The sequence below is a fragment of the Tauraco erythrolophus genome, chromosome 8, assembly GCF_009769465.1.
Source record: "Tauraco erythrolophus isolate bTauEry1 chromosome 8, bTauEry1.pri, whole genome shotgun sequence".
NCBI classification, from domain to species: Eukaryota; Metazoa; Chordata; class Aves; order Musophagiformes; family Musophagidae; genus Tauraco; species Tauraco erythrolophus.
This window is the reverse complement of record NC_141472.1, coordinates 44,676,928-44,699,170: the sequence shown is the minus strand read 5'-3', so window position 1 is coordinate 44,699,170 and position 22,243 is coordinate 44,676,928. Positions and strand designations below refer to the sequence as shown.

Below are 22,243 nucleotides of genomic sequence, written 5' to 3'. Positions count from 1 at the left end.
GCTGTATTTTGGAGGGAACTGTGAGGCCATAGAAAAGACAGTCAGTGGGATTGCCCGGATGTAAAATACCTTGTGAAGCACTTTTCACTTGTTGACTATATTCAGCTTTCAAAGCTAGGGGTTCTTTTTTTTGTGCGAGCCATTTCAGACGTGGAGTCAGTAAATGCTGTCAGCACCGTCTTATCGCAGCCACCTCCCCATGGAATTTGTACCTTCCGCCCTACGCTGGATCCTCCTTCAGTGCCTTCTGGTCTGAGACCAGCAGGTTCTTGCTCAGCTTTATGTATCTGCTGCATTTCACACAATTCTTGCATGCACAGAGTTTTGCCGCATAGCTTATGTTTCATAAAGCGTAACTTTTCAAAGGGCGCCTCACCTGCTCAAAGCTAATGAGAAATTAGCAAATGTCCATTGACAGTTTATTCCAACAAAAATAATTTCACTGGGTTTTGTTACCCTTTCCCTGCTCAGTTAATACTGCTTTAGATGCCCGGCCTCAGCCTCTGTCTGCTGGCTTTGTGTCACGGTTACTGAGCTTCCCTAGGACAGGGATTGTGAGTACCCAGTATCCTCCTTCCCAAATTAAGATACTTGCACATGTCAATAGAATTGCTTCCCTGTGTATTTTTAATACAGCCCCAACCACTGCTGCTCCTCCAGCAGATGCTTGAGGAAGGAGGATGGGACACAGTGTGAGTACAAGTCAACGCTTTCCGAACTCCTCCCTGAACAGTCCTGGCTCTCGGCAGCTCGCAGGTTCTGGGCTCCCAGTTAGCTGATGTGTTCGTATCACTATGCGTGGCACTTTCTGTAAATCCAGTACGTAAAGGTGGAACTGTGCAATGAGTTTTTGAATACACTAACGCGTTATCCTGAGCAGGGGCAATAATGTCGTCACCTGGCGCTGTTGGGGCAGGTGGCAAAGGCAGCGTGAGAGCGGGGAGTGCTTCCTCTTGCTCGTTGTGAGTTTGCTGTCGATAATGTCTGCGCTGCCCGAGAGCTTTCGAGTTCGTGGGAAATGGTGAGTAGCCAATCCCATTCGTCTTCTCAGTATGATCTATGGTTTCTTCATAAAACTTCCATACCTCCCCAAAATTGCCTCTGACAAGAAAAAGCCCACTTCCTTAATCTACGTCCAGTCCCCCTTGCCATCTGTCCGTAACTCTTTCTACTTCTCCTGTGCCCTTTCAAAGTGGGTGACGGGAACCGATCCCAAATGGCAGGACAGAGCGTTGGACCTCCTCCTGGTTTCTCCTGATGGTGCCTTCCTCCATGAGCTGAGCTGATGTTCCCCAGAGCTCCCAGAAAGGCACAGCTGTCTCTGTTCCGAGTGGTGATAGCCAGTATCGGACTGGTTACTGCATACACAGAGCTGAAGTTGTTTTTTTCTCCTGTATGATTTTACTCTCCTCTGGCTTTTGACCCCTCAGCATGGCCAGTTTCCTTTGCGATGCTCTGAAGTCAGCCCTGCTTCTTCTGTCTTCAGCAGACCTTGTTGCTGTATTATCAGTTCCCTTTCCCAGATCACTGGAGCACACAACACGCGTTTCTGCGCGACTCTGCAGATAACACCCTCTCGCTCCAAAAGCTGATGGTTTCCCCCTGCCTTTTATCTCGGCTGCTGCCAGACAAACGGACTGACCTCTGGCTCAGACTGCAGCAGCTCTGGCTCGCGGCAGCGACGTTTCCTTGCCGCAGTCACTCACCAGCAGTCGTGGGGTCGGTCGGAGCGCGCCTGCCGGGGGGCTGTGCCGGAGCCGCACCGACCCTGCGGCACCTTCGCCAGCGCCTGCCCCGCTCTCGGTTCCAGCTCCATCATGAGCAACGTGACTGAGTGACAGGAGGCAGCCAGTCTGTAGTTCCTGGGGTCTCCTTTGAGCCCTTTTCACAACAGCGAAGCTTTCTCCACCTGGCACCCTCCTGGGAGCGAGGCAGACCGGCCGGCCGGTGTCTCAGGTCTGTGCGCGTGTCCTGCGGAGCTGTGATGCCTCGTCCCGTGCAAGGTGGCCCGGAGGCAACTGCGTCCTCACCCTGGAGTCCGTGCCCCAGGCAGGGACCCGGGCAAGCGCCTGCGCTCGCGCCAACCCTGCGTCTCTTGATTTGGGAGTAAACTGGAAGTATATCTAGAAGGGCGCAGTACAGCACTGTACAGACCGATCGAGAATGGAAACATCCTGGATATTCAGCCTTCCTTCCCATCGAGGTTAGAGACAATTAATTGCTGTAAGGCCACTTAAGATATTTGCTTTCCAATTTAATTTTGAAATGCTCTACTTCCCTGTAGTCACAAGAAGAAACTGCTAACTGTTGTGGGTGGTGTTGGATTCTGACTTAATGGGAGATTAATGCTTTGTTAATCTGTATAGTAAAAAGCCTGTGTCCAAGTGTAGAACATTGTGTGGTTCATAAGAGATAGCAAGTCTGGGCTTTTTTCCCCTGTAGTTTTTAGTTTATTCGTTTAGTCCCGCAGTTTTAGTCATTTTATGCCAATTATATGCTCGATTCTTTCCGTTTAACTTTTGAGGCTGCACTGTGTCTACCTGCTTGTTTTAATTACTAGCTGCTTTCGTTAAGCGGTGTCTAAACTCATATTCTTCCGTCTGTTGTTCACATGTAGTATCATTCTTGTTCCTTAGTTATCTAGTGATTCATGTATTTGAAGCTGACATTTGAGGAAAAACTGATGTGGAAGTATGAAAAAAAAAAAATCTTCTGTTGCGCATCTTTGCGTTGATTTGTTGTGAGTTGGATGCTGGTTCGGTTCGTCCTGCCGCATAAGTTAATTGCACAGCGTGTTTGCCTGTATTGTGTGTTTTCTTATGGTTCCATGGAAAACTAAAAAGAAAAAAGTTGCTTTTTATGCAAATCATGCAGGTTATTTTCTGCTCCGAAAAGCGAGTCATTCTGTCCTTGATTCATAGCGGGTCTCATCCAAGAACCTGGTGCAGAACCTCAACTCCTATTGCAGTAACAGAAGAAAAAAAAATCCTTGGAAAATACTTATGACTTAAAAATACTAAAACCAGGGAAGACCTGTTCTTTGTGGTCTCTCTATCTAAAAGCTGCTTTCCTTGTGTGTCTGACAATTTGTGAATCAACTTCCCGGTCACCTCGGTCAGCTGTTAGTTCCTCCTGTTCACGTGGGTCATGACAAGCGCCCGCTGCTCTCTGGCAGACCAGAGGGACCGCGCACCGCTGCCGTGCAGCGTGTCCGTGCGACTGCGGTCCCTGCTGAAGGGACCCCATGGCACGTCCCTTCCTGCTCTGGTCCCAGTCCTGCCCTGGGCTGTGCAGCCGGTCGCGGCAGGACCACGCGCCCGTGAGCCTTACGGGGGTGCGGCGCTTTTGGGAGATTCAGAACAAATTTGTTAATGCCTACTGGAGAAGGACGTGCTCAGAGAACTGGTAACCTTTGGTAGCCGACTCTGGATGCCTCACATAGCTCTCCGAGGCCATGGTGGATTTCAGTTGTTCACTTTCTCCTGGTTTCTCAACCAGAGAATGCTGTGTTTTAAGGGAATGTTGTGCTTGAGTAAATAAAGGAGTCGTGTTCGTTACTGGATTAGAGAGTGCCTTCTTTGGGAACTTTGGGAGCACGTTTTCCTCCTGCCTCTTTGATCCTTTTCTCTTTAACTCCTTCACAGTCGCCTTATTCCTCTTCTCTGGTTTCCACGGTGGTGGACTTTCCCCGGCCCTGGCAGTGCGTGGCTGCTGACGTTGCTGGGACTGTCCCAGGAACAGAGCTGGAGAAGCACAGTGTGCCTTCCCCAGGGAGGGAACGAGCATTTCTTGCTGCATGTAGGGACTTGCAGAATTGCAGTCAATATTCGCAAATTCTTCCTCTTACTTGGTGCTATAGAATGGCTACCTGGAAGGGGAAGCGTGGTTCCAAGGTGGTGTTGGCTTGAGCACCGGGAGAGACGTTCGTCATCGCGCTGTTATCTCTCTGGTCTGTAAACTGGGGGGAACATCTTGCCAGCTTCTCTGGGGCAGCAGTGGAGTCACATCAGAGCAGAAACTGTGCAGATGTGTAGTGTGAAAGCTTGAAAGGCGTTGTCAGGTTGTAGAACTGGATATGGTCACTTTTTCTGTAAAAAGAAAAGGATAATAGAGGAAGTAATGAGGAAACTGGAGCAGCACTGGGATGTGTCTAGTGGAGCAGCACGGATAAGTTGCAAATTCTGGCAAGTGCCATGTCCCGGAGGCTGTCGGCGGGGAGGATGGTTCAGGCTCGACAGTGTTCAGGTGGCTGTACCAATGTCTGTGAGAAGCTACACACATGGCACAGGACAGGGATGTGACACTGGGTGAGAGCTGATGGGGTTTGTCCTGTCCCCTCGTTCAGTGGGACTGGGAGCAGGAGAGGTGCAGAGCTTCCCAAGGGTGTGTTCACAAGGGCCCAGGATCCTCTTCTCCTGATTCCACTGAGGTGAGGCAGCTGAAATAGCACAGGTGCAGGAAAATTATACTTCTGTGGTTATATTTTAAGATCATCTTTCTGCTCTTTTAACAAAAGATTCTTGATGTACATAACTGCTCTTGGAAACAAGGTCAGGTATTTGTATCTGTTGAATTTTCTATCCTTTTTTCTAAATGAGAAATTAGACAGTAGCACAGGCAGGTATCTGGGGAACCTTGGGCTTCTGATTTTGCAGAATTATATTTAAAAGTGGTCTGCATAAGTCTTCTGGGAAGAGAGAGTCTTGTCTTGCCCACAACTCAAACTCTGACCTTATCTTGGAATAGATTTGGCCATGCTGTTTTTCTGGAGTTTTTTTCCTGCATAAGGGCTTGAAATTTGGCAGCATTTAACCTTGGTTGAGCAGTGGCAGAAGACATAACGCTAGGAAAAGCTGAAATACGAGGCTGAAGGGGGAGAGAGTGCAGATTTCACCTCTTGGTAAGACCCCTTTGATTCTTGTTAGCAGCAGAGATGTGTCAAGCCTTCATTCTTGCCAACCAGTGTGTTATTCCCAGATCTCACAGCATTATCCATTAGATTTCACCCTTCTGTCTGAGGGTGGTGAGGCACTGGCACAGGTTGCCCAGAGAAATTGTGGTTGCCCCATCCCTGGAGGTGTTCAAGGCGGGGTTGGATGGGGCTTTGAGCAACCTGGTGTAGTGGAGGGTGTCCCTGCCCATGGCAGGGGGTTGGAACTAGGTGGTCTTGAAGGTCCCTTTGAACCCAAACCATTCTATATTTCTATTATTTCCACCGTGCATCACCTGACAGCCCAAATTTGTTTCAGCTTAGACAGTCTCAGTTTAGGAAGACTTGGCTGGAGCAGCTGATCTCCGATGCAGGCTAGCACAGGGCTGACGGAAGTAACAGAGAGCAGAGAAGCCTCTCCCTGGGGCTGCCAGCACGGTACTTCCCCTGCCCTGGCACTGACCACTGCCACCGAGCAGGGAGAGGATGAAGCCTTAGCTGACCGATGGGGAAGAGTCTGATGGAGCCAGGACGGAGAGGCTGTGGGGGCTAATGCTGAGCTGGCGACCCCATGGGAAAGAAAGTGGGGCAGAGAGCAGGGGAGTAAAGCAGGAACCGGGAGGGGGTGAGGGAGGAGACGTGTTGGCTGGGAGGATGTGTCAGTGAGGCTTTGGGAACTGGCACAGTGTAAGTAGTGAGTGTGAGCTGCCTTGGGAGGAGCAGAGGTGGGCAGCAGAGGGGAGCTGGGGGTGCTCCTGGGGAGAGCTCCGGGAATTAGGTGGCCCTGAGAGTCTGGAGCTGCCTAACGATGGGGGGATGGGAACTAGGATGGGGTCAGAGTCAGGACCAGAGTAGGACAGCTGGAAGGAGTTGAGTTGAGAAGCATAGGGTGAAGGCTTTGTACCAGCTGGGGCAGTGGTTCTCGGCTTTTTTAAAAGAAGTTATTAAAAAGGCAATAACCAAGTGTGGTAGGACAAACATACATTAAAAAGTTTTTTAGGATGTAATGTTTTTGAGTGTGGACAAGTTTTCTTCCTGTGCTCTTCTGCTTCTTCCAAACTGAATGCAGTGTTCCTATCACATACAGTCTGTGTGCCTATCTCATATGACTTTGGTGAGCTCAGTATTGCCAGAGGAGAAGAGGGAATGAGCCATCTTGGTCTCCAGGACTTTTTAGTCTCCAGTGGGCATGAAAATTCTCTGGAAGTGTTCAGCTCAACATGCTCTGTCCCTGCTCCTCCCAGCTTGTCATTGGGTGGCTGAATGTGTTCGCTTTCAGAAGCAACAATAATATGGTTGGGTTGTATTGAGAATTTTGACCAAAATTTTATTTCTTTTTGTTCTTCTTTGTGTAATGGCTTCTCACAGAAACAACTCTGGGGAACAGAGCTGATTTCCATAGGTCTGTGAGCTTTTGGTTGTGGCCAGTAGATTGGACAAGCCAGTTTCAAGCAAAATGCTCAGAACTAAAAGGAAAAATGGGGTTAGAATCTTGCTGTCAGTGATGTAGAAACTAAAAAGGACATCCAGCAGAGTGAAACACTCCGTGAATACAGCAGTAGAAAACACCTATCTCCAGGTGGTGGCACCCCTTGCTTTCCCTGCCAAACGAGCTGACTGTCAGACTCGTCTGCCAGCACGACTTCCAGCCAACTCTGGTCACAGGTAGGCTCGAGGTGGTGCAAGGCCCCTTTCCTTCTGGATATAGGTAAGTGACTGTCTGAGCTTGGTCAAAGGGAGGTCACAGAGCCCCTTAGCCACCCTTTTCTCAGCCTGTGTCTGCGGTGCTCGGAGGAGTATCCTTGTTGCTGGTCAGGACTTGCAGTGACAGTTTTGATCAGCTCCTCTCTCAAGCAATCTGCAAAATACCAGGATATGGATAGAACTGTCAGTTATCTACTGCAGATGACGTCGTAAAGACCATTTCCCGCTTTATTTTTAGGCCATGAGAAGGGGGAGAAAGACACCACAATGACGTGTCTGAAACATTGAAGACACTTGAGACAGTCTTATATTCATTTCCTCAAGTAATGCTTTTATTTTGCAGTATTGGTGATGATGTGTCTAGTTGTGTTCTGCTGGATCTCTTATTTATTTGGATCTGATGAGTCTTGCTCCTGGCATCTCTTCTAGGGCCACGGTAATGTCTTTAAGGAAGAGATTCACCTGTTCTGTTGCTGGGTTATTGATTGTGCTCGCTCGCCGTACCAAGAGAAAGCCGGAGCAGACAGACAGCGATGTGGCTCCTAGCGTGCCCTGCATCCAGGATAAACACGAACATATGGTGCCAGGGAAGTTTGTTGCGGGCCTGAGCTGGAGATAAACACTACAAGCTGTTCTATCAGAAGGGTAGCACAGGATGAAGATTGCTGTAAAGAAAACAAATAGTGTCAGAGAAACAGAAATGAGATTCGCGCTGACGTCTGTCAGGACTTCTCCGCTCCTCCGGAGGCTCCGTTTGAGATGAGTCCCTGCTGCCCCTGCCACGTGGCGCGTGCTGCCGCGGCCGTCGGTCACTGCAGCTCCCTCCTCGGCTGCGGATGTGGGGCACGATAAATGGTTGGTTTGGGTCCTGGATTGATCAAGGAAAGGCACTGGAGAGAGAAATGCGGCAGCTATTGGAGCACGCTGGCTTGTCGGGGTAGCTAGCGGTGGGAAGAAGGCTCTTCTCTTCCTGGTGGCCATCCTAGTCATCTCATGATTTTACTTTTTAGATGTCTATTATCTTTAAGTAAAAGAAACAGCTACTCTCCCTTATTCCCAAAGAACAGTATGGGTTTATGGATAAAATTACTTTTTGCTTTTTTTTTTTGTATACCCTGGCTTCCATAAGTAGAGCAACGTTCAATCTTGCAGAGTTATAACTGACCTGGGAAAGTGTACAGAATGCATTTTGGGGACCCTGTGGTGGGATAAGAACTATTTGAGTCAAAAGTTGAAGAGATCAAGTCTTTGTACTCTAAAATAAAGTTTTTTTTACAGAAACAATCATATAAAGTGCAGTTAAGGAAGTGTTTCCTGTAGAAATTGCTTTCAGCCTGAGGTTAAGATGTCTTGGTTATTGCATCACTGCTAACGTGGGCTGCTAAACGTGACGTGAATCAAGCAAAAATTGTTTGTTATGAAGCAGGTGAAGAAAACAAGGAAGGCAAAAAAAACGTATTGTTGGCATCTGGTGTTTCACTGAGATGATGTGGCTTTGGTTTCCTCCTCTTCTTCCAAGGAAGAGTCAATAAAGCCTGAAAAATATAATAGTTACTAAATGTGTTTCTACTAGATTTGGTAAAACCGGAAGATATGGTTAAAAACATACAAAGTTGCACCAAAAGAAACTGGGCAGCTGTTTGTGTGCCTGAAAAAGGTGCATCATCTCAGAAGACATGGGAGGAAAAGCCAGGAGTTACTGCCCGTCCCTGTCCGTAGGGTGTTGGGTGGAGCGTGCCGGGACTTTGCATCTTGGCGATTCCACAGACTCGTTGCTCTAACCCAGTTGGCTCTGGCAAAGCATGTGGATTGCCAGTGTGGGGGGGAATGGCTGGCACAGGTGCGGGATGGCCAGGTTTTGGGAATTCAGCACAGCTGCCCAAACGGCAGCTGTTGATATTATTTGAAATTCAGTACGTCATGAACATAGCTGTGTCTAAATAGACATCTCGAGATGGAGCACGTGCCCATCTGTTTGTCCTGAGCGTTGTCTGAAGGTGGCGATCGAGTCCGTGGGAGCTGAGAACACAAACCTGAGGACTTGAACCTGTCTCCCCGCCCAGGCAAAAGGCAGCTTTCATGGAAACTTCTTCTTGGGGTGGTCAGACTTCTGTGCCACGCGAGATAGATGCTGTACTCTTTCCTGTGACTAAGGACCACCTGGTTTAAAAGCTTGTCGTCTGTGGGTGTTGGGGACCTTCTGGGACTGGCTTCCTCCTGCAGTCCAAGAGCCTGTTCGCTGGTATAGGGAATGGCTCTGGCACGGGGTGCTTGTGGTGAAGGGGCTAGCCTTGGCCGGCTGGCAAGACCACCTGGCATGGTTGCTGTGAGGGTCTGTCTTCCCAAGTTCTTCTCGTGAAAGCTGGAAACCTCTTTTTCAGGTCTCAAGTGCGTGTGCCAGCTGTGCGAGCACACCAACTTCACCTGCCAGACGGAGGGTGCCTGCTGGGCCTCGGTCATGCTGACCAACGGGCGGGAGGAGGTGGTCAAGTCCTGCGTCTCCCTCCCGGAGCTGAACGCGCAGGTCTTCTGCCACAGTTCCAAGAACATCACCAAGACCGAGTGCTGCTACACCGACTTCTGCAACAACATCACCCTCCGCCTGCCTGTGGGTAAGCGCTGTGTGAGCGTGAGGTGCTGTTCAAAGGCTGGTGTGGCAGCTGGGCAGCGCAGCAGTACCGTGCGGAGGGCATGACGTGAGAGCCAGCTGGGGGGGATTCTAAAGGCTGTCTGTAAAACCGTAGCTATTTTTTTCCTGACTTGTTTCAGACAGGAACATCTAAACTGCAGCTCTATTTGGGGAAAAGTGAGTTTCTTGTATCTCCTAAAGGTACTCCAAATGCTGTCTTCGAGATCCCATGAGGCATTAGCCTTGAAGATGAAAAGGAAGTGTCTGAAGGAAACAGGCTTGTAACTGCACAGGTTTTATGGGCTGGAATATCTTCAGGGAGTTTGTGATTTGAATTGGCATTAGTCTAGATGTTAGGAAGGTGGTATCTGATGTACTGAGGACTTTCCATGGGGCATGGATGAGCAATGTGTAGCAGCTGTGAATTAGGAATTGTGAGAAGCTGAGAGCTGTTAACTGGTGCATCCCAAGGAAACAACAAAGACCTTGCACTCTCTGAAGTTTTACGGAAGTTTTACAAACATCTCTGCACACAGTTAAACAGACCTGCTTTAGATGGCTCGGGTAGGAGTTCAGACTAGAGAGGTTTGGAAAGAAAGTGGTTAGATGTAGGTGCTGACTCTGAATTGTATTTGGGAAACACCACCCCGTGTTTTCGGACAGACAAGTGTCTGGGTTGGCGATGAGGTGTGACCCATGACGGGGCGCTCCCTGGCACATGAGGAGCTGATCCCCTCATTTTGTGTTGGGAGTCTGTGTCACCAAGTGCCATGTCTTTGTGATCTGGATTGATGAGCAATTGCCGCAGTTTGTTGGCACCAGCAAGGGGTTTGCAGTGGCTCCGTTGTGGTCAGGAGGGCAGATGTGTCCTCTCTGTGGATATGGGTCATATGGCACGTAGGGTCTCCTGCTGGGGGGTGAGGGGTGAAGGACACCAAGTCATTGCTGGGTGATGTCTTTGGCTGATGCTGTTTCAGCAGTCTCGTTAGTCTGCCTTGAACTTTGGGGTTCTGCAGTTTGTTTTAGCAGCTCGTGAGGCAGCTTTTCGCAGGTGTCAGATCGGTATCATTGATTCTTGTCCAGCCCGGCTGAGAAGGTGTGAGATTCCTGGTCCCAATTACAGGGGGGAGAAAGATTTGCACTTCCAGGAGCTCTGTGTATTGCACAGCTGGGGCAGAACTTGAGCCTGCCAAACTCAAAATTGCGTAATGAAGTTGATTCAGTGCTTGTTAAAATTAAATATTTATACTATTTTTAATTATTTGGCCCTTCTTTCCAAGATTTGTGTTTAATCCAGGCTTTTTCTGAAAAAGCTGTAAAATGCACTACTTAATCAGATGATACCTTTTATGTACTGATACTGGTGACAGATGTTACAGGTAAGAAAGATGCAGATTAATACATAATTTACAATGATAACTTGCACTTAAGCTGCTGTTGTATAGTCCTTAATGGAATTTAAAAGGCTGTAACTGGGAGCACTTGCTATGTCATATAAGATGGAGGGGGCTAGACCACGGGGGATGTGCTGCGGTCACCTTGGTGACCGTCGTCTCCTGGTGTGGACAGGGGGATGCTGGATGCTGCTGGAGGAAAGTCTGTTCCCAGCAGCCTCTCCAGAGGAGCCAGCCTAGGTAGAATCCTGACAGCTGGGAGGTCTGAACCCCGATACCTGATCTCACCTGTTATGTGGGGCAGGAATAAGGATTATTTAAGTATTTTTCTTTTTGTTGGCAATAGAAGGGAGATACTGATGGCAGTCATGCTCTAGAAACGTAGAAATACAATACCATGCCTTTTTTTTTTTTCTTTTCAAGTTGGGATGCTGGAATCTTGGGAGAAAACCGCTCTTTGTAGAGGAGCGGTGGAGGCATATCTGTCGTACTGGTGCTTGAACTGGTAGTTGCAAAACCTCTGGTTTCGTGTTTCAGTACCAGAGAAAATTACTTAATTTTTAGCCTGAGCCCTTTGCTCTAAACATTTGGGGGAATGTTTGGGCACCCGTTTGGGTGCCGTTGCCTCAGCTGCCTTTGTAGGTGCATCCCTGTGCTTGGGAAATCGCGGTTTCCAAAGCAAGTTTTTAGGCATCTCCTTGCTCAGCTTGCCTTTTTTCTTCTTTCACTTCCAGTCTTACGTGGCGCTCCAAAATCCAGATCTGGATCTTGGGTTCGTCTCTGGCTGAGGGCAAGCAGCACAAGGCAGAGGCACCGTAGCGGGTGGCCAGCCCTGGAGCCGTCGGCTGGTCCGATGGAACATGGAGGCCGTTCCAGGATTAGTCATTAGTCCATTATCTCACTGGTTTGTGCAGGTTTCTGTTCCCACTGCTGAGCGCGGGCAAGACTGGGGTCCGCATGGCCGGGACTCGCTGTGCTCCCTCGCGGCACGCGGCCGGGAGGTGAGCTGTCCGTGACCCAGGACGTGGGCTGCCAGCTTGGGCTGCAGTGGTGCAGAGCTGCTCAGAGACTGAAGTAGCTCCATGAGATGCACTCAACCTCTTTCCTCTTCATGTCAGTGCAGCTCAGTGCCGCACCACTGGTGTGGTTCCTGGGATAATTCCCCCATTGGACCCATCTCCTGAGGTTCTCCCCCACAAAACCCCTGTGGGCAGAGCTCCAGCCTGTCACAGCTGCTCTGGGGATGTCTCATCCTGCAAATATTTCACATGCTTTTCTCCATCTTGGCCATCCCAGGTTCGTGTTCTCTGGAGGGATTGGTAACAGTACTGCCATGCGAAGAGAAGGCAGGGCTGCGGACAGGGGAGGGGGAAAATAGAATGCGTCTGTTTATCTTGTAGCTGTATCCCTGATGGATTTGCTTGAACTTCTGGATCTTTAAGCAGACCTTTTCCAGATGATTTCTGATGTCCTGAAAGGGATGATGGGGTCTGTAGTCAGAGTGAAAGCTGGAGAAACTTAACTTGAGTACAAATTGTGTACTCGTTCCATTGGAGGGGAAAAAAATATTTCCTTTTTTTTTTGTAGTCTAAAATTGCTCTTGTTTACACAACTTGGAATATAATGACACCATATTGTGAAATTGCTAAATATTGCCAGATGTGCTATTTTTGTTTCATACATGCCAACATGTCTTCAGCTTCTATTGTTGGTTAGTAAGTCATTGAATGGTACATTTGAAATCAGATTGCAAAATGTTATGATTAATGGTGTTGATTTGATGGTTTTAGGTAGTCATGAGGGATTTTTCTTGTTTCACAGAGAGTTTAACATTGCACAACTGCTGTAAACATTACCACACTTATCTGGTGATGTTGCCTTTAATCACTGTTGTATCCTGTGTGTTGTGTATTTTGCTCTTGTGCCGTTTGTCACTCCTCCTGTTCGTGGTTTGTGCTGTGAGAAGCCCCAGGGATCCCCATGGGGTCATGATCTGCAAGCCCAGAAACGGGCACGGCTGTGGTGCTGGCTGCAGGACACTGTGCTGCAAGGGGTCGGGACTGAAGATGGTCTATGACCAACTGCAAAGCAGGAGCCGCAGCGCTGGTACTTCCCAAGTCCCCCACGTGTGCTGTATGAAGAACTGGAGAGGGTTGGAGTAGCTGCCACCAGCCGTGATCCGCACTTTGTCTTTGGTACAGCCAGTAGACTAAAGGATGACAGAGGAGGTTTCTGGTTGACTCCTTCCAAGAATCTTCTCCAGACAGTCAGGATCCCTTCGTTTCCCAGGAACTCAGTGGAGACCACGTGCAAACTGGCCTGGACACCTCAGCTTCCAATCTCACTGCTAATTTGCCTTCTGCACTTGAGCTCTCTCGACTTAGCAGCATCTTGGAGGAGACCTGTAAGCATCACTGAACCTGATTTTATTCTGAGCAACTGTCACTGCCTAAGTCCTTAAGCTGGTGTCTGTCTGTATTCCTGATGCCAAATGTCACCCTCCTGAGTGGATGTGAGAACTCTTCCAGTTTTGCTGCTGCTGTGCCCTGACCTCTCGCTCTGCAGCCCCGGAATGGCCGTGAGTGTCTGTGTCTCTGTGCTCCCTCCTCCCTCCTCCTGCGCCAGCCGAGGTTTCTCCTGCTCCATTCCTCAGAGTGGCAAAACGATCTTGCTGGCCTGCCGTGCTCACTGTGTCCCCGCTACACCTGCTGCTTCTCCTGCCCGCCCCGCTGCTTGCCTGGCTCCCCAAACGCCATGTGGGAGGGAGATAGCTCTAAAAATGAAGTTCTGGTGCAGTTCTCTCACAAAGCCTGCACCGCAGTGCTTTAATGATACGAACTGTGCTCGTGCATCTTCAGTGAAAACGTGTCAGATCACTTTTCTGTTAAAATTCACGACATTTTTTCTGATGAAAATGGTTTTGCTGCTTTTTTTTTTTTTAAAGATATACTGAGGATTTTTTATGAGCCCCTTAAAATTCTGCTATAAAACCTGTTTCACTGGTTTGCAACGTACAAACAGTGTGCTGCAAGTTACAAATTGTCATGTCCCAGACGTCTAAACCGCGTTGCTGCCTCACTTAATTCTGTCGGCAAATCTCGGAACCGAGCCTGGGTTTGCAGAGCGTATGACAAGGCAGTGTAGGCATAGCCCGTACAGTAATATGGCTTTAATATTAAAAACCCTTCCAAAGCAGGTGAAAAAGCCCTGGAAGTTTTATGCATAGACATAGGTACGTGCGTAATTTTAGGATAAGAAGAAAGCCAACAGTAACTGTTACTCTTTTTTTTGCCTGTACAGGTTTGCCACCTGTAACATCCAGACTACAAGGAAACAGACTTGAAAGTACTGAAAAAGAGAGCAGAAGTGGAGATTTTTAACCAGTTTGCTTCTGGAAAGACTGATGCTTTGGAATGGAGGGACCTGTGAAAAAAGAGGGAAGAGGAGGAAGGACGGGGAGGGGGATGCAGGACAGCAGTGAGGGTACGCTGCGAGAAGGGACGGCTGTGACCTGGCTGCGGACCGCGTGGTGGTGAAGTGAAAGGACTCTCCAGCAGAAGATGGTGTGGGCACGCAGCGAGGCTCAGGCATGAGCGGGAGACGCAGGCGAAGGGCATCCCACCAGCAGCACTACTCTCTGCCCGTTGATGTTCAGCATGTGAAGCACCCACGGGCTCTGCAGGGCCTCAGGATCAGGTGCTGCTGGGAGCAAATACCTCCCAGGAGCACGATGTGTCGCTGCTGCTTGCAGCAGGGAAAACCGCCGCTCCGGCTCAGGGCGCAGAGGCTGTGTGCCCGTCTGCGCAGACGCCCTTCTGCATCTCCTCTCCCACTGGTTCGGTTTTTGCTGTTCAGAGCTTCCTGAACATTTTCCTTCTGATGCTGTTTGCACTGGCTGAAGAACAACAAAGTTTCCAGTTTTGTTCGTTTCATGTTACGTTGTATTTCAGCAGTTGGTGGAAAGAACTGATGTTTTATAGCAAGTATCATGTGCACCTTCGTCTTCAACAGCCCCTGCCGATAGACAAGGAATCCACGTAGGTCCGCGGGCGAGGACATGGTTTGGGCAGTGTGCTGGAAGTGCTGTGTTTGAACACCCAGGCGGCAGCTCCTCACCCCGACACGTTGTTCCAGCTCCGTACCCCGCTGCGCAGCGTGCAGTCCTCCTCCGCAGCCTTCAGCACGTGCCGTGCGCGGTGCCGCTCACCGTGCCATGCCGTGTGGTGGCAGCAGCTCTGCTGGGCGCCGCACCCGCCGGCAGCACCGAAGCTTGTGTGATCGAGGGTGCGTACAGACCACGCGTCACACCTGCTCCAGGGAAAACCTCTGCCATGTGGGCATGGATTTAAATCAGCTTGGGAAATCACAGTGGATCGGTTAGCAAGCAGCCCTTGTAAGGAGGAATTCTGCTCATCAATCCTCTTACAAACCTACCAGATAGTCCTCGGAGTGTCCTGTCCAAGTCTATGAAAGGAAAAGCCTGTGGGCAAGACGTAACAACTCTGTTTTCAGACCAGTTTGAATTGTGCTGCAAGTAGACGTGAGACCTTCTGTTGTTAATGTTTTATTTTCTTTTCTCTCTTAGTTACAGTGCATAGTGCTAAAACGTAAAGAAGAGAAGAAAAAGGAACAAGTTAACTTTGCCCGGCCAGCTTTGCTCCTGGCACTTGGGAATGCTGCAGTGCGTGGCTTGACAAGGTCCTTTGGGGAAGAAATGGTTCTGTTGTCACATGAACTGGAGGAGAGGAACGGGCAATGCTGGGAGCCAGGCTGCTCTCAGAACCCAGCGTACCACGTACGCGTTGCTCAGCGTTTGCCCGGAGGGACAGAGGGGCTTTCTCATTTCTCCGACGGCTCCGGGTGGGCGTTGCAGGGTGGAGTTCATGATTCTTACATCTTCTGTTGCCTTTAGATCTGTTGTTTGGTACGTGTGATCCTGAGCAGTGAGGGGTTTTTTGGGTCGTGTTTCTGTTTTCTTTTATTTTTGGGGAGTTGTGCTGGTTGATTGGTTTGTGGATTTTTTTTTGGTTGGTTGGTTTTTGCTTATTTACGATTTTGGGGGCACTAGGGGATTTGTGTGTGTACGTGTGCACATAAATACCTTGATAATGTGTTCCTATAGCTTCTTGGTATTTTTTTTTACCCCTGCAGTTTTAAAAAGGAAAATGATCTAGGACAGTCCCGTTTCTTGACCCTCGTGAAATGGTTTCATGAACACAAGTTCTGAAAGCATTCTGTCTTAGAAATCGTTTTAAAGCCTCATTTACTAGAACTTTGTTTTCCCGTATATGTTAAGTGTTAGGAAATCGTTTTTTCCAAGGATTTGTTTCCAGCAGGGACAGTGTGCTGAGAAATTTATACACAAACTTTGTGGGATGGATGCAGTGCTCACCAGTTGCACAGCCGGCAAGGCATCTCTTGCTCAGTGCAGATGGTCTGCGTGCGGAGCGCAGGTTGGGCTGCCAGGACGGCAGGTGTCCTGGCATGGCCCCGCGCTCCAGGCTGCCCCATGTTCCATCTGGGCTGCCCCTGTGCTCCGGGCTGCCCTGCCGCGGGGTCCCGCAGGGAGCGCGCCGCTCCTGTCTCTGAGCTTCGGCAGCGGGGAGGTGGGGGGTCAGCTCAAACAGCAGTTTGCCAACGCCAACAGAGCAAAACTGTGCGTGCTCTGTTGGGTCCTGCTGTGGTTCTTGGAACTACAGTTGCGAGGAGATGTTCTTCAGGTGTTTGTTGTCGTGGATGATACAGAGAGGTGGGGTGGGACAGCTGGAGAAGCTGGCGGCTGGAGTGGGACAGTCAGAGAAGCTGGTGGCCAGGACGTGTTGTGCTGTGAGAGGTCTGTTGGTGTAGTAACAGATAAGTAGAGATACAACCAGATGGGATCTGGAGGGGTGGAGTGTCAGCGTGGCTGAGGAGCTCTCCTGGGGCTGTTCCTGAGCCGTGCTGCCGCCAGCCACGCGCTGCCAAACGCCTCCACTGGTGTTTCCTTGAGGAGCTGCTGGTGGGGCGATCTGTCTGAGATGGAGGTGTTCAGCAGTGGTCACAGTGCTGCCCTGAGCCCAAGGGACTGCAAAAAAGGTGGTGGTGGGGAAGACTCCGTAACGTCCAGAAACAGGGTCTGTCTCGCTGCTGCCAGTCCCGGTCAGGACTCTGGGAAATCATTAAATCTTTGTATGTCACTCCACAGCCTGTCACTTACCATCTTTTTCCCTCCATCCCACCCTCCCTTGTGTCTCCCAAAAGCATCGGAGTCGCCTGGCAGAGCCGGCGCGGGACCCGTGGTGCTGGCGGTGGTGGTGCCGGTCTGTGTCCTCTCCCTGGCAGCGGTGCTGGCGGCGTGTGCCTGCCCGGGCCGGCGCTGTGCCCGCGGCAGGGCGAAGCAGCCCAATGTGGAGGAGCCCCTCTCCGAGTGCAACCTGGTGAACTCGGGGAAGACGCTGAAGGATCTCATCTACGACATGACGACCTCTGGCTCCGGCTCGGGTGGGTGAGGGCTGCCCACTGCCCTGCCCGTTGCCCTGGCACGGCTGCCGCTGCTTCGCTGCCGACTTTGGGAGCAAATTTGCTTGAAGCTTAAACCAAAGGCAAAGGTGCCACCTTGCTTGTGCAGCAGCGGAGAACGTGGCCAGGCGGGCAGAGTGCAGGTGGGGGGTGGGCTCAGAGGCTCTCGCACCAGTGACAAGTTTTGTGTCGAGGGAGGTTTTGTGCTGGTGTGCTTGGCCGCACCTCCCAGCGGCAGTAGGGCTTTGTTTGCTCATTTTCTGTCAAACTACAAAAGTTTGATTCTTTGTTCAAATGAAAGAGCTCAAAAGCTGATCAGAAGCCTGGCTCACGTGTGAGATGACACGTTGCTGGCTGGTGTGGCACAGCTGATAATGAAACGTACTGACCTTAACTGGATGAGTCAGGATGCCACTCCTGAAAGTTTTGTGGGAGTGCTGAAATAGCATCACTCCAAATCCGTGTTCTGAGCGGGACACCAACCTTTTGAATACTTTTCCCATTTCTGATATCTTATCTAGTATGACGCCTCCATTGCTATTGAGAACGTGTGTTAAATCAAAGAAAGCAAAAATGAGGTGGGAATGAAGTGATAGGACAAGGGGTGATGGCTTTAAACTGAAAGAGGGGAGATTTCTATGGAAGAAATTTTTCATGGTGAGGGTGGTAAAACCCTGGAACAGGTTGCCCAGAGAAGTTGTGGCTGCCCCATCCCTGGAATTGTTCAAGGCCAGGTTGGATGGGGCTTTGAGCATCCCGGTGTAGTGGAGGGTGTCCCTGCCCATGGCAGGGGGGTTGGAACTGGATGATCTTTGAGGTCCCTTCCAACCCAAACCGTTCCATGTTGATTCTGTGAACTCACTGGAAAATGTCCAACTTTGGGATTTAAAGATCACTGCTGAACTATATCACAAATGCCCATCTCTTCCCTTTAAACTAGGTTTACCTCTGCTTGTGCAAAGAACAATCGCGAGGACTATTGTCCTGCAGGAAATTGTGGGAAAAGGCCGATTTGGTGAAGTCTGGCGAGGAAAATGGTGCGGGGAAGATGTAGCTGTGAAAATCTTCTCCTCCAGAGACGAACGGTCCTGGTTTCGGGAGGCAGAAATCTATCAGACGGTTATGCTGAGACACGAGAACATCCTGGGCTTCATTGCTGCCGATAACAAGGGTATGCTGCGAGTCGTGCGCCAAACCCCCGTGTTTGTCTCGGAATGGCTTTGGCTGCCCCGCTCCCATCTGAAGCACTGCTTGGAACCTCGCAGCTGCCCGAGCTCCTTCCCAGCAGGGTGGCCAGCAAACTTGGTCGTTTGCATGCCTGAGCTGGCCACAAAACGGGGAAGGCTTTTGCTGGCCAGTGTTTTTTAATAAAGCTGAATAATCCTGCTTCCTCCGAGTAGATAACGGGACGTGGACTCAGCTCTGGCTTGTCTCCGAGTACCACGAGCAGGGGTCCCTGTTCGACTACCTGAACAGAGGCACGGTGACGGTGGAGGGCATGGTCAAGCTGGCGCTGTCGGTGGCCAGCGGCCTGGCACACCTCCACATGGAGATCGTCGGCACGCAAGGTGAGTGCTTCCCTTCTGCTGGTCCTTCCAGGATTCTAAGGAGCTTCAGTGTTGTTTGCAGACACATTTATGGGTTACATGGCACGGTGAAGCATGTTACAAACTGTTAGACTCCAAAAACCAGTATTGATGTAAGTGGCACAGTATAACAGAATAGGGATGTAATCTTCCCCCTTTCACTGTCTGTGCCTCCTTCCATATCTCTAAGTGGATGCCCACGGGAGCAGCTGTGCCAAAGGGGAGAGCTAGCGAAGGATTTGCTAAATTAATTTGGAGGGTGAACTTACAGTTTCTCTTTTTTGTGTTTTATTCTTGAAATACAGATATTGGAACAAAAATGCCCTCAAGGTCTTTCTTTAATTTGATGGCATTTAGCAGAGCTTTCTTTAGTACAAAACAGGCTTTAGTGTTTTTTTGTGGGGTGTAGTAACAAAGTTGAGTAAAACTGTTTTTGCTTCCTTCCTCATTATATTAAAATTCATACTGTTGTTATCAAAACTGATGGCGCTTTCTCTCCCTGCGAACAGGCAAGCCAGCGATCGCGCACCGAGATCTGAAGTCTAAAAACATCCTCGTGAAGAGGAACGAAAGCTGCGCCATCGCGGACCTGGGCCTGGCGGTGAAGCACGACTCGGTGCTGAACACCATCGACATTCCCCAGAACCCCAGGGTGGGCACCAGGAGGTGGGTGAGGGGGGGCTGGTGGCCGCCAGCCTGGCTCGCCCCGCGGGGACGGCTGCTCTCAGCCCTGTCCCCCATCGGTGGCTGTTCTCTGCCGATCGCTGGCAGCAGACCCAGACCCTCCATCCCCGTGGGCAGTGCCGAAGGCGGTTGCCAGCCCTGCCCGGGACTGCTTGTGGCAGCGCAGCGGCAGTCTTTTGTATGAACTCCCTGGAGCAACCTGACCACCGTGTCCTTCACAGGTACATGGCTCCTGAGATACTTGATGATGTGATGAACATGAGCGTCTTCGAGTCCTTCAAGCGTGCAGACATATACTCCCTTGGGCTGGTGTACTGGGAGATAGCCCGACGGTGCCCTGTTGGAGGTGAGCTTTTGCAATCCAGATCAGCTTTATTTTAAATAAAACAAAAGCAATTAAAGGGTCTACGTCCCTGCCCCTGCGCTCTCCATTATCTTGGCAGTATGTGGTGGTAGAAGTCTGTTGTGGAGCAGTTGTTCAAGGCGGCCCCAGATATTCCGATATTCCTCTGTTCTCTCTCATTGCCTGTAAAAACAGTTAGAGTTGATTCTGGAGCAACTACTTTGGATTTTGCGTTACCTACACACTAAATCTTTCCTAGGAATCACCGAGGAATACCAGTTGCCTTACTATGACGTTGTGCCTTCCGATCCTTCGATAGAAGATATGAGAAGGGTGGTTTGTGAGCAGAAGCTCAGACCAAATATTCCGAACCAGTGGCAAAGCTGTGAGGTAAAAGCAGTTTTCCAGTTTATTACAAAGTGTATTTAAATTAAGACGGAATTTTTCAGCGGGACAAAGGGAACTCGATGTCCAGCCTCTCCTAAATTTAAATGTATTTCAGTTGTCTGCCTCTTCTTCAGCTCCCGGATCAATGCAGAGAAAACTGCCTCTGCGCCAAACGCTGAGCTCCCTGCAATATGGGTCTTAACTTACGGTCGTGCTGTCGCGGTACCGTTTGAGAGCGCTGTGCGTCGTCTTCCAGTGTTGCACTGGAAAGCCGGCAGCCGGAGGCGGCGGTGTTATCCTGACCTGTGCTTTTCCCTGGCGGTTGGCAGGCGCTGCGGGTGATGGGCCGGATGATGCGCGAGTGCTGGCACGCCAGCGGGGCCGCCCGCCTGACCGCGCTGCGCGTCAAGAAGACCATTTCGCAGCTCTGCGCGCAGGAGGACTCCAAAGCCTGACGGAGCTCCCCGCAGCGGGAGGGGAGAGGGGAAGGAATTCTTCTGTTCACCTTTTAACATGTGATGTTGTTTTTGTTTTCGGTCTACCTCACGTAACGTGGTTCAGTATTTCAGTGCCCGAACCAGAGCGCTGACATCCAGCTTCATGTTTGGCCACTGGAAGGGGCAGCTTTTGACTCATAATTTGTTTTTTTGTTTGGTTTTTTTTTTTTTTTTTACAGCAAGTCAATGACTTGCTTTGGTTTTCTGAAGTAAATTAGACACCAGGCTAGTTGCAGAAAGGAGCTTCAAACACCGTGGCAGTGTTACGGTGCCTTTCGCTGTTGCACTTTTATTCCAGTCAACCCCCAGACACACCGGCAGTAGCTGGTGTTGGTTACAGCCTGTTTGCAAGAGAAACCACATGTTTTATCCTCAAGACCAAATTCTATCCAGCTTTTTACATATTTTTACACTGGAATCTGAAAAGGGGCTGTCAGTAAAATTGTTTTTAACTGCTATATTTATCGTTACCTAAGCAAATAAAAACAGATGAAAACTCCACTAAGCATGCATGTTGGGAACAAAAGATCAGTCAGTTTTTTGTTAACTTTTATTTTTATTGTCTTGATTTCATATACAATATTATAGTTAGGATTTTGAGTTATTTTACTGTGTTCATTTGTTCAGTGAACGTATGGATCAAGGGACAATTTTTAACAGTCAGTAGAAGAAATAACAGAGGCAATACTTTTCTGATAGACAAGTAGGGATGGAATGGGAGAAATTCTACCTATACTGAGAAAGTATATGTATTTTTAAACAATGTCTTGCCAATCTGTGACCGGTAACATTTTTTTAGTGCCTTTTGATGTTTTAGGGGGAAGCTTTAACAAAACTCATTCTTGGAAAACAGTTGAAACCTGGCGGAAAGGTTTGTTTCTCGTTGCAGTGTCGCGCTGCGCAGCCCACCTCAGTGTGTCGGGGTTCTGGGGACGCCCACGCGACCGGGAACCACCGCCGTGGCGTTCGGGAGCGGCAGAGAGCAGTGCCCATGGAGTCAGGAGATTAACGTGCTTTCTACCACCCTCGTTTCGGGCACTTAAAGTTGATGCTTCACATGTACCTGCGCTCTGGACTGGGTCACTCTGCTGTTTGTCATGGCCCAGGGACCTGTTAAAATGTAAATTTAAAGTGCTGGTGGCCTTGTGCGGAGCCGATACAGCCTGTTCAGAGGTTTCATATGGATTTCTCTAATAGCACCAGGATGGTGAAAAGTATTAACATCTCTAATCATGTTTCCATAATACTGCATGCTGTGAAAAGCAGAGTGTTTCTTCAGAATTCACTGATGGTCTGGCATTTTGTGAATTCTGCCCCGCTCCGTGGTCCACGCATTTTAATATAGTATCCTGATATTTTTAATAGGCAAAATGATACATTTCATAATATTATGGTTCTTTAAGTGTTTCTAAATGCGGGTGGTCCATGGAAATTAAGCCCAGAGATGTCTCCAGACTAACAAAGCTTTGCAAAAATTCGATTTGGCACGTGCAGCTCAGTGGAAGTAAACTGTTAGCTAATTGCGGTGTTTAAAATCAATCTTTGACGTGAAACCTCTTGAACTGGGGCTCTTGCATGGAAGAATGGGTTA

The 22,243-nt window shown here is 49.5% G+C and overlaps 1 protein-coding gene across 3 annotated transcripts; it reads left to right on the top strand.

Annotated features, from left to right (window-relative positions):
* Nucleotides 1-1,431: 1,431 nt before the first annotated feature.
* Nucleotides 1,432-20,610, top strand: ACVR1C (activin A receptor type 1C). 3 transcript variants are annotated; one of them, XM_086616022.1, is made up of 9 exons: nt 1,432-1,509; nt 9,024-9,246; nt 16,898-17,137; nt 18,096-18,326; nt 18,556-18,723; nt 19,251-19,407; nt 19,647-19,771; nt 20,028-20,158; nt 20,485-20,610. In XM_086616022.1, the coding sequence occupies exons 1-9, from the start codon at nt 1,432-1,434 to the stop codon at nt 20,608-20,610; spliced, it is 1,479 nt and encodes a 492-aa protein (XP_086472148.1). The 3 variants fall into 3 exon arrangements, with proteins under 3 accessions (XP_086472148.1, XP_009990375.1, XP_086472149.1); XM_009992073.2 differs by lacking the exons at nt 1,432-1,509; nt 16,898-17,137; XM_086616023.1 differs by lacking the exons at nt 1,432-1,509; nt 16,898-17,137; nt 18,096-18,326.
* Nucleotides 20,611-22,243: the final 1,633 nt, after the last annotated feature.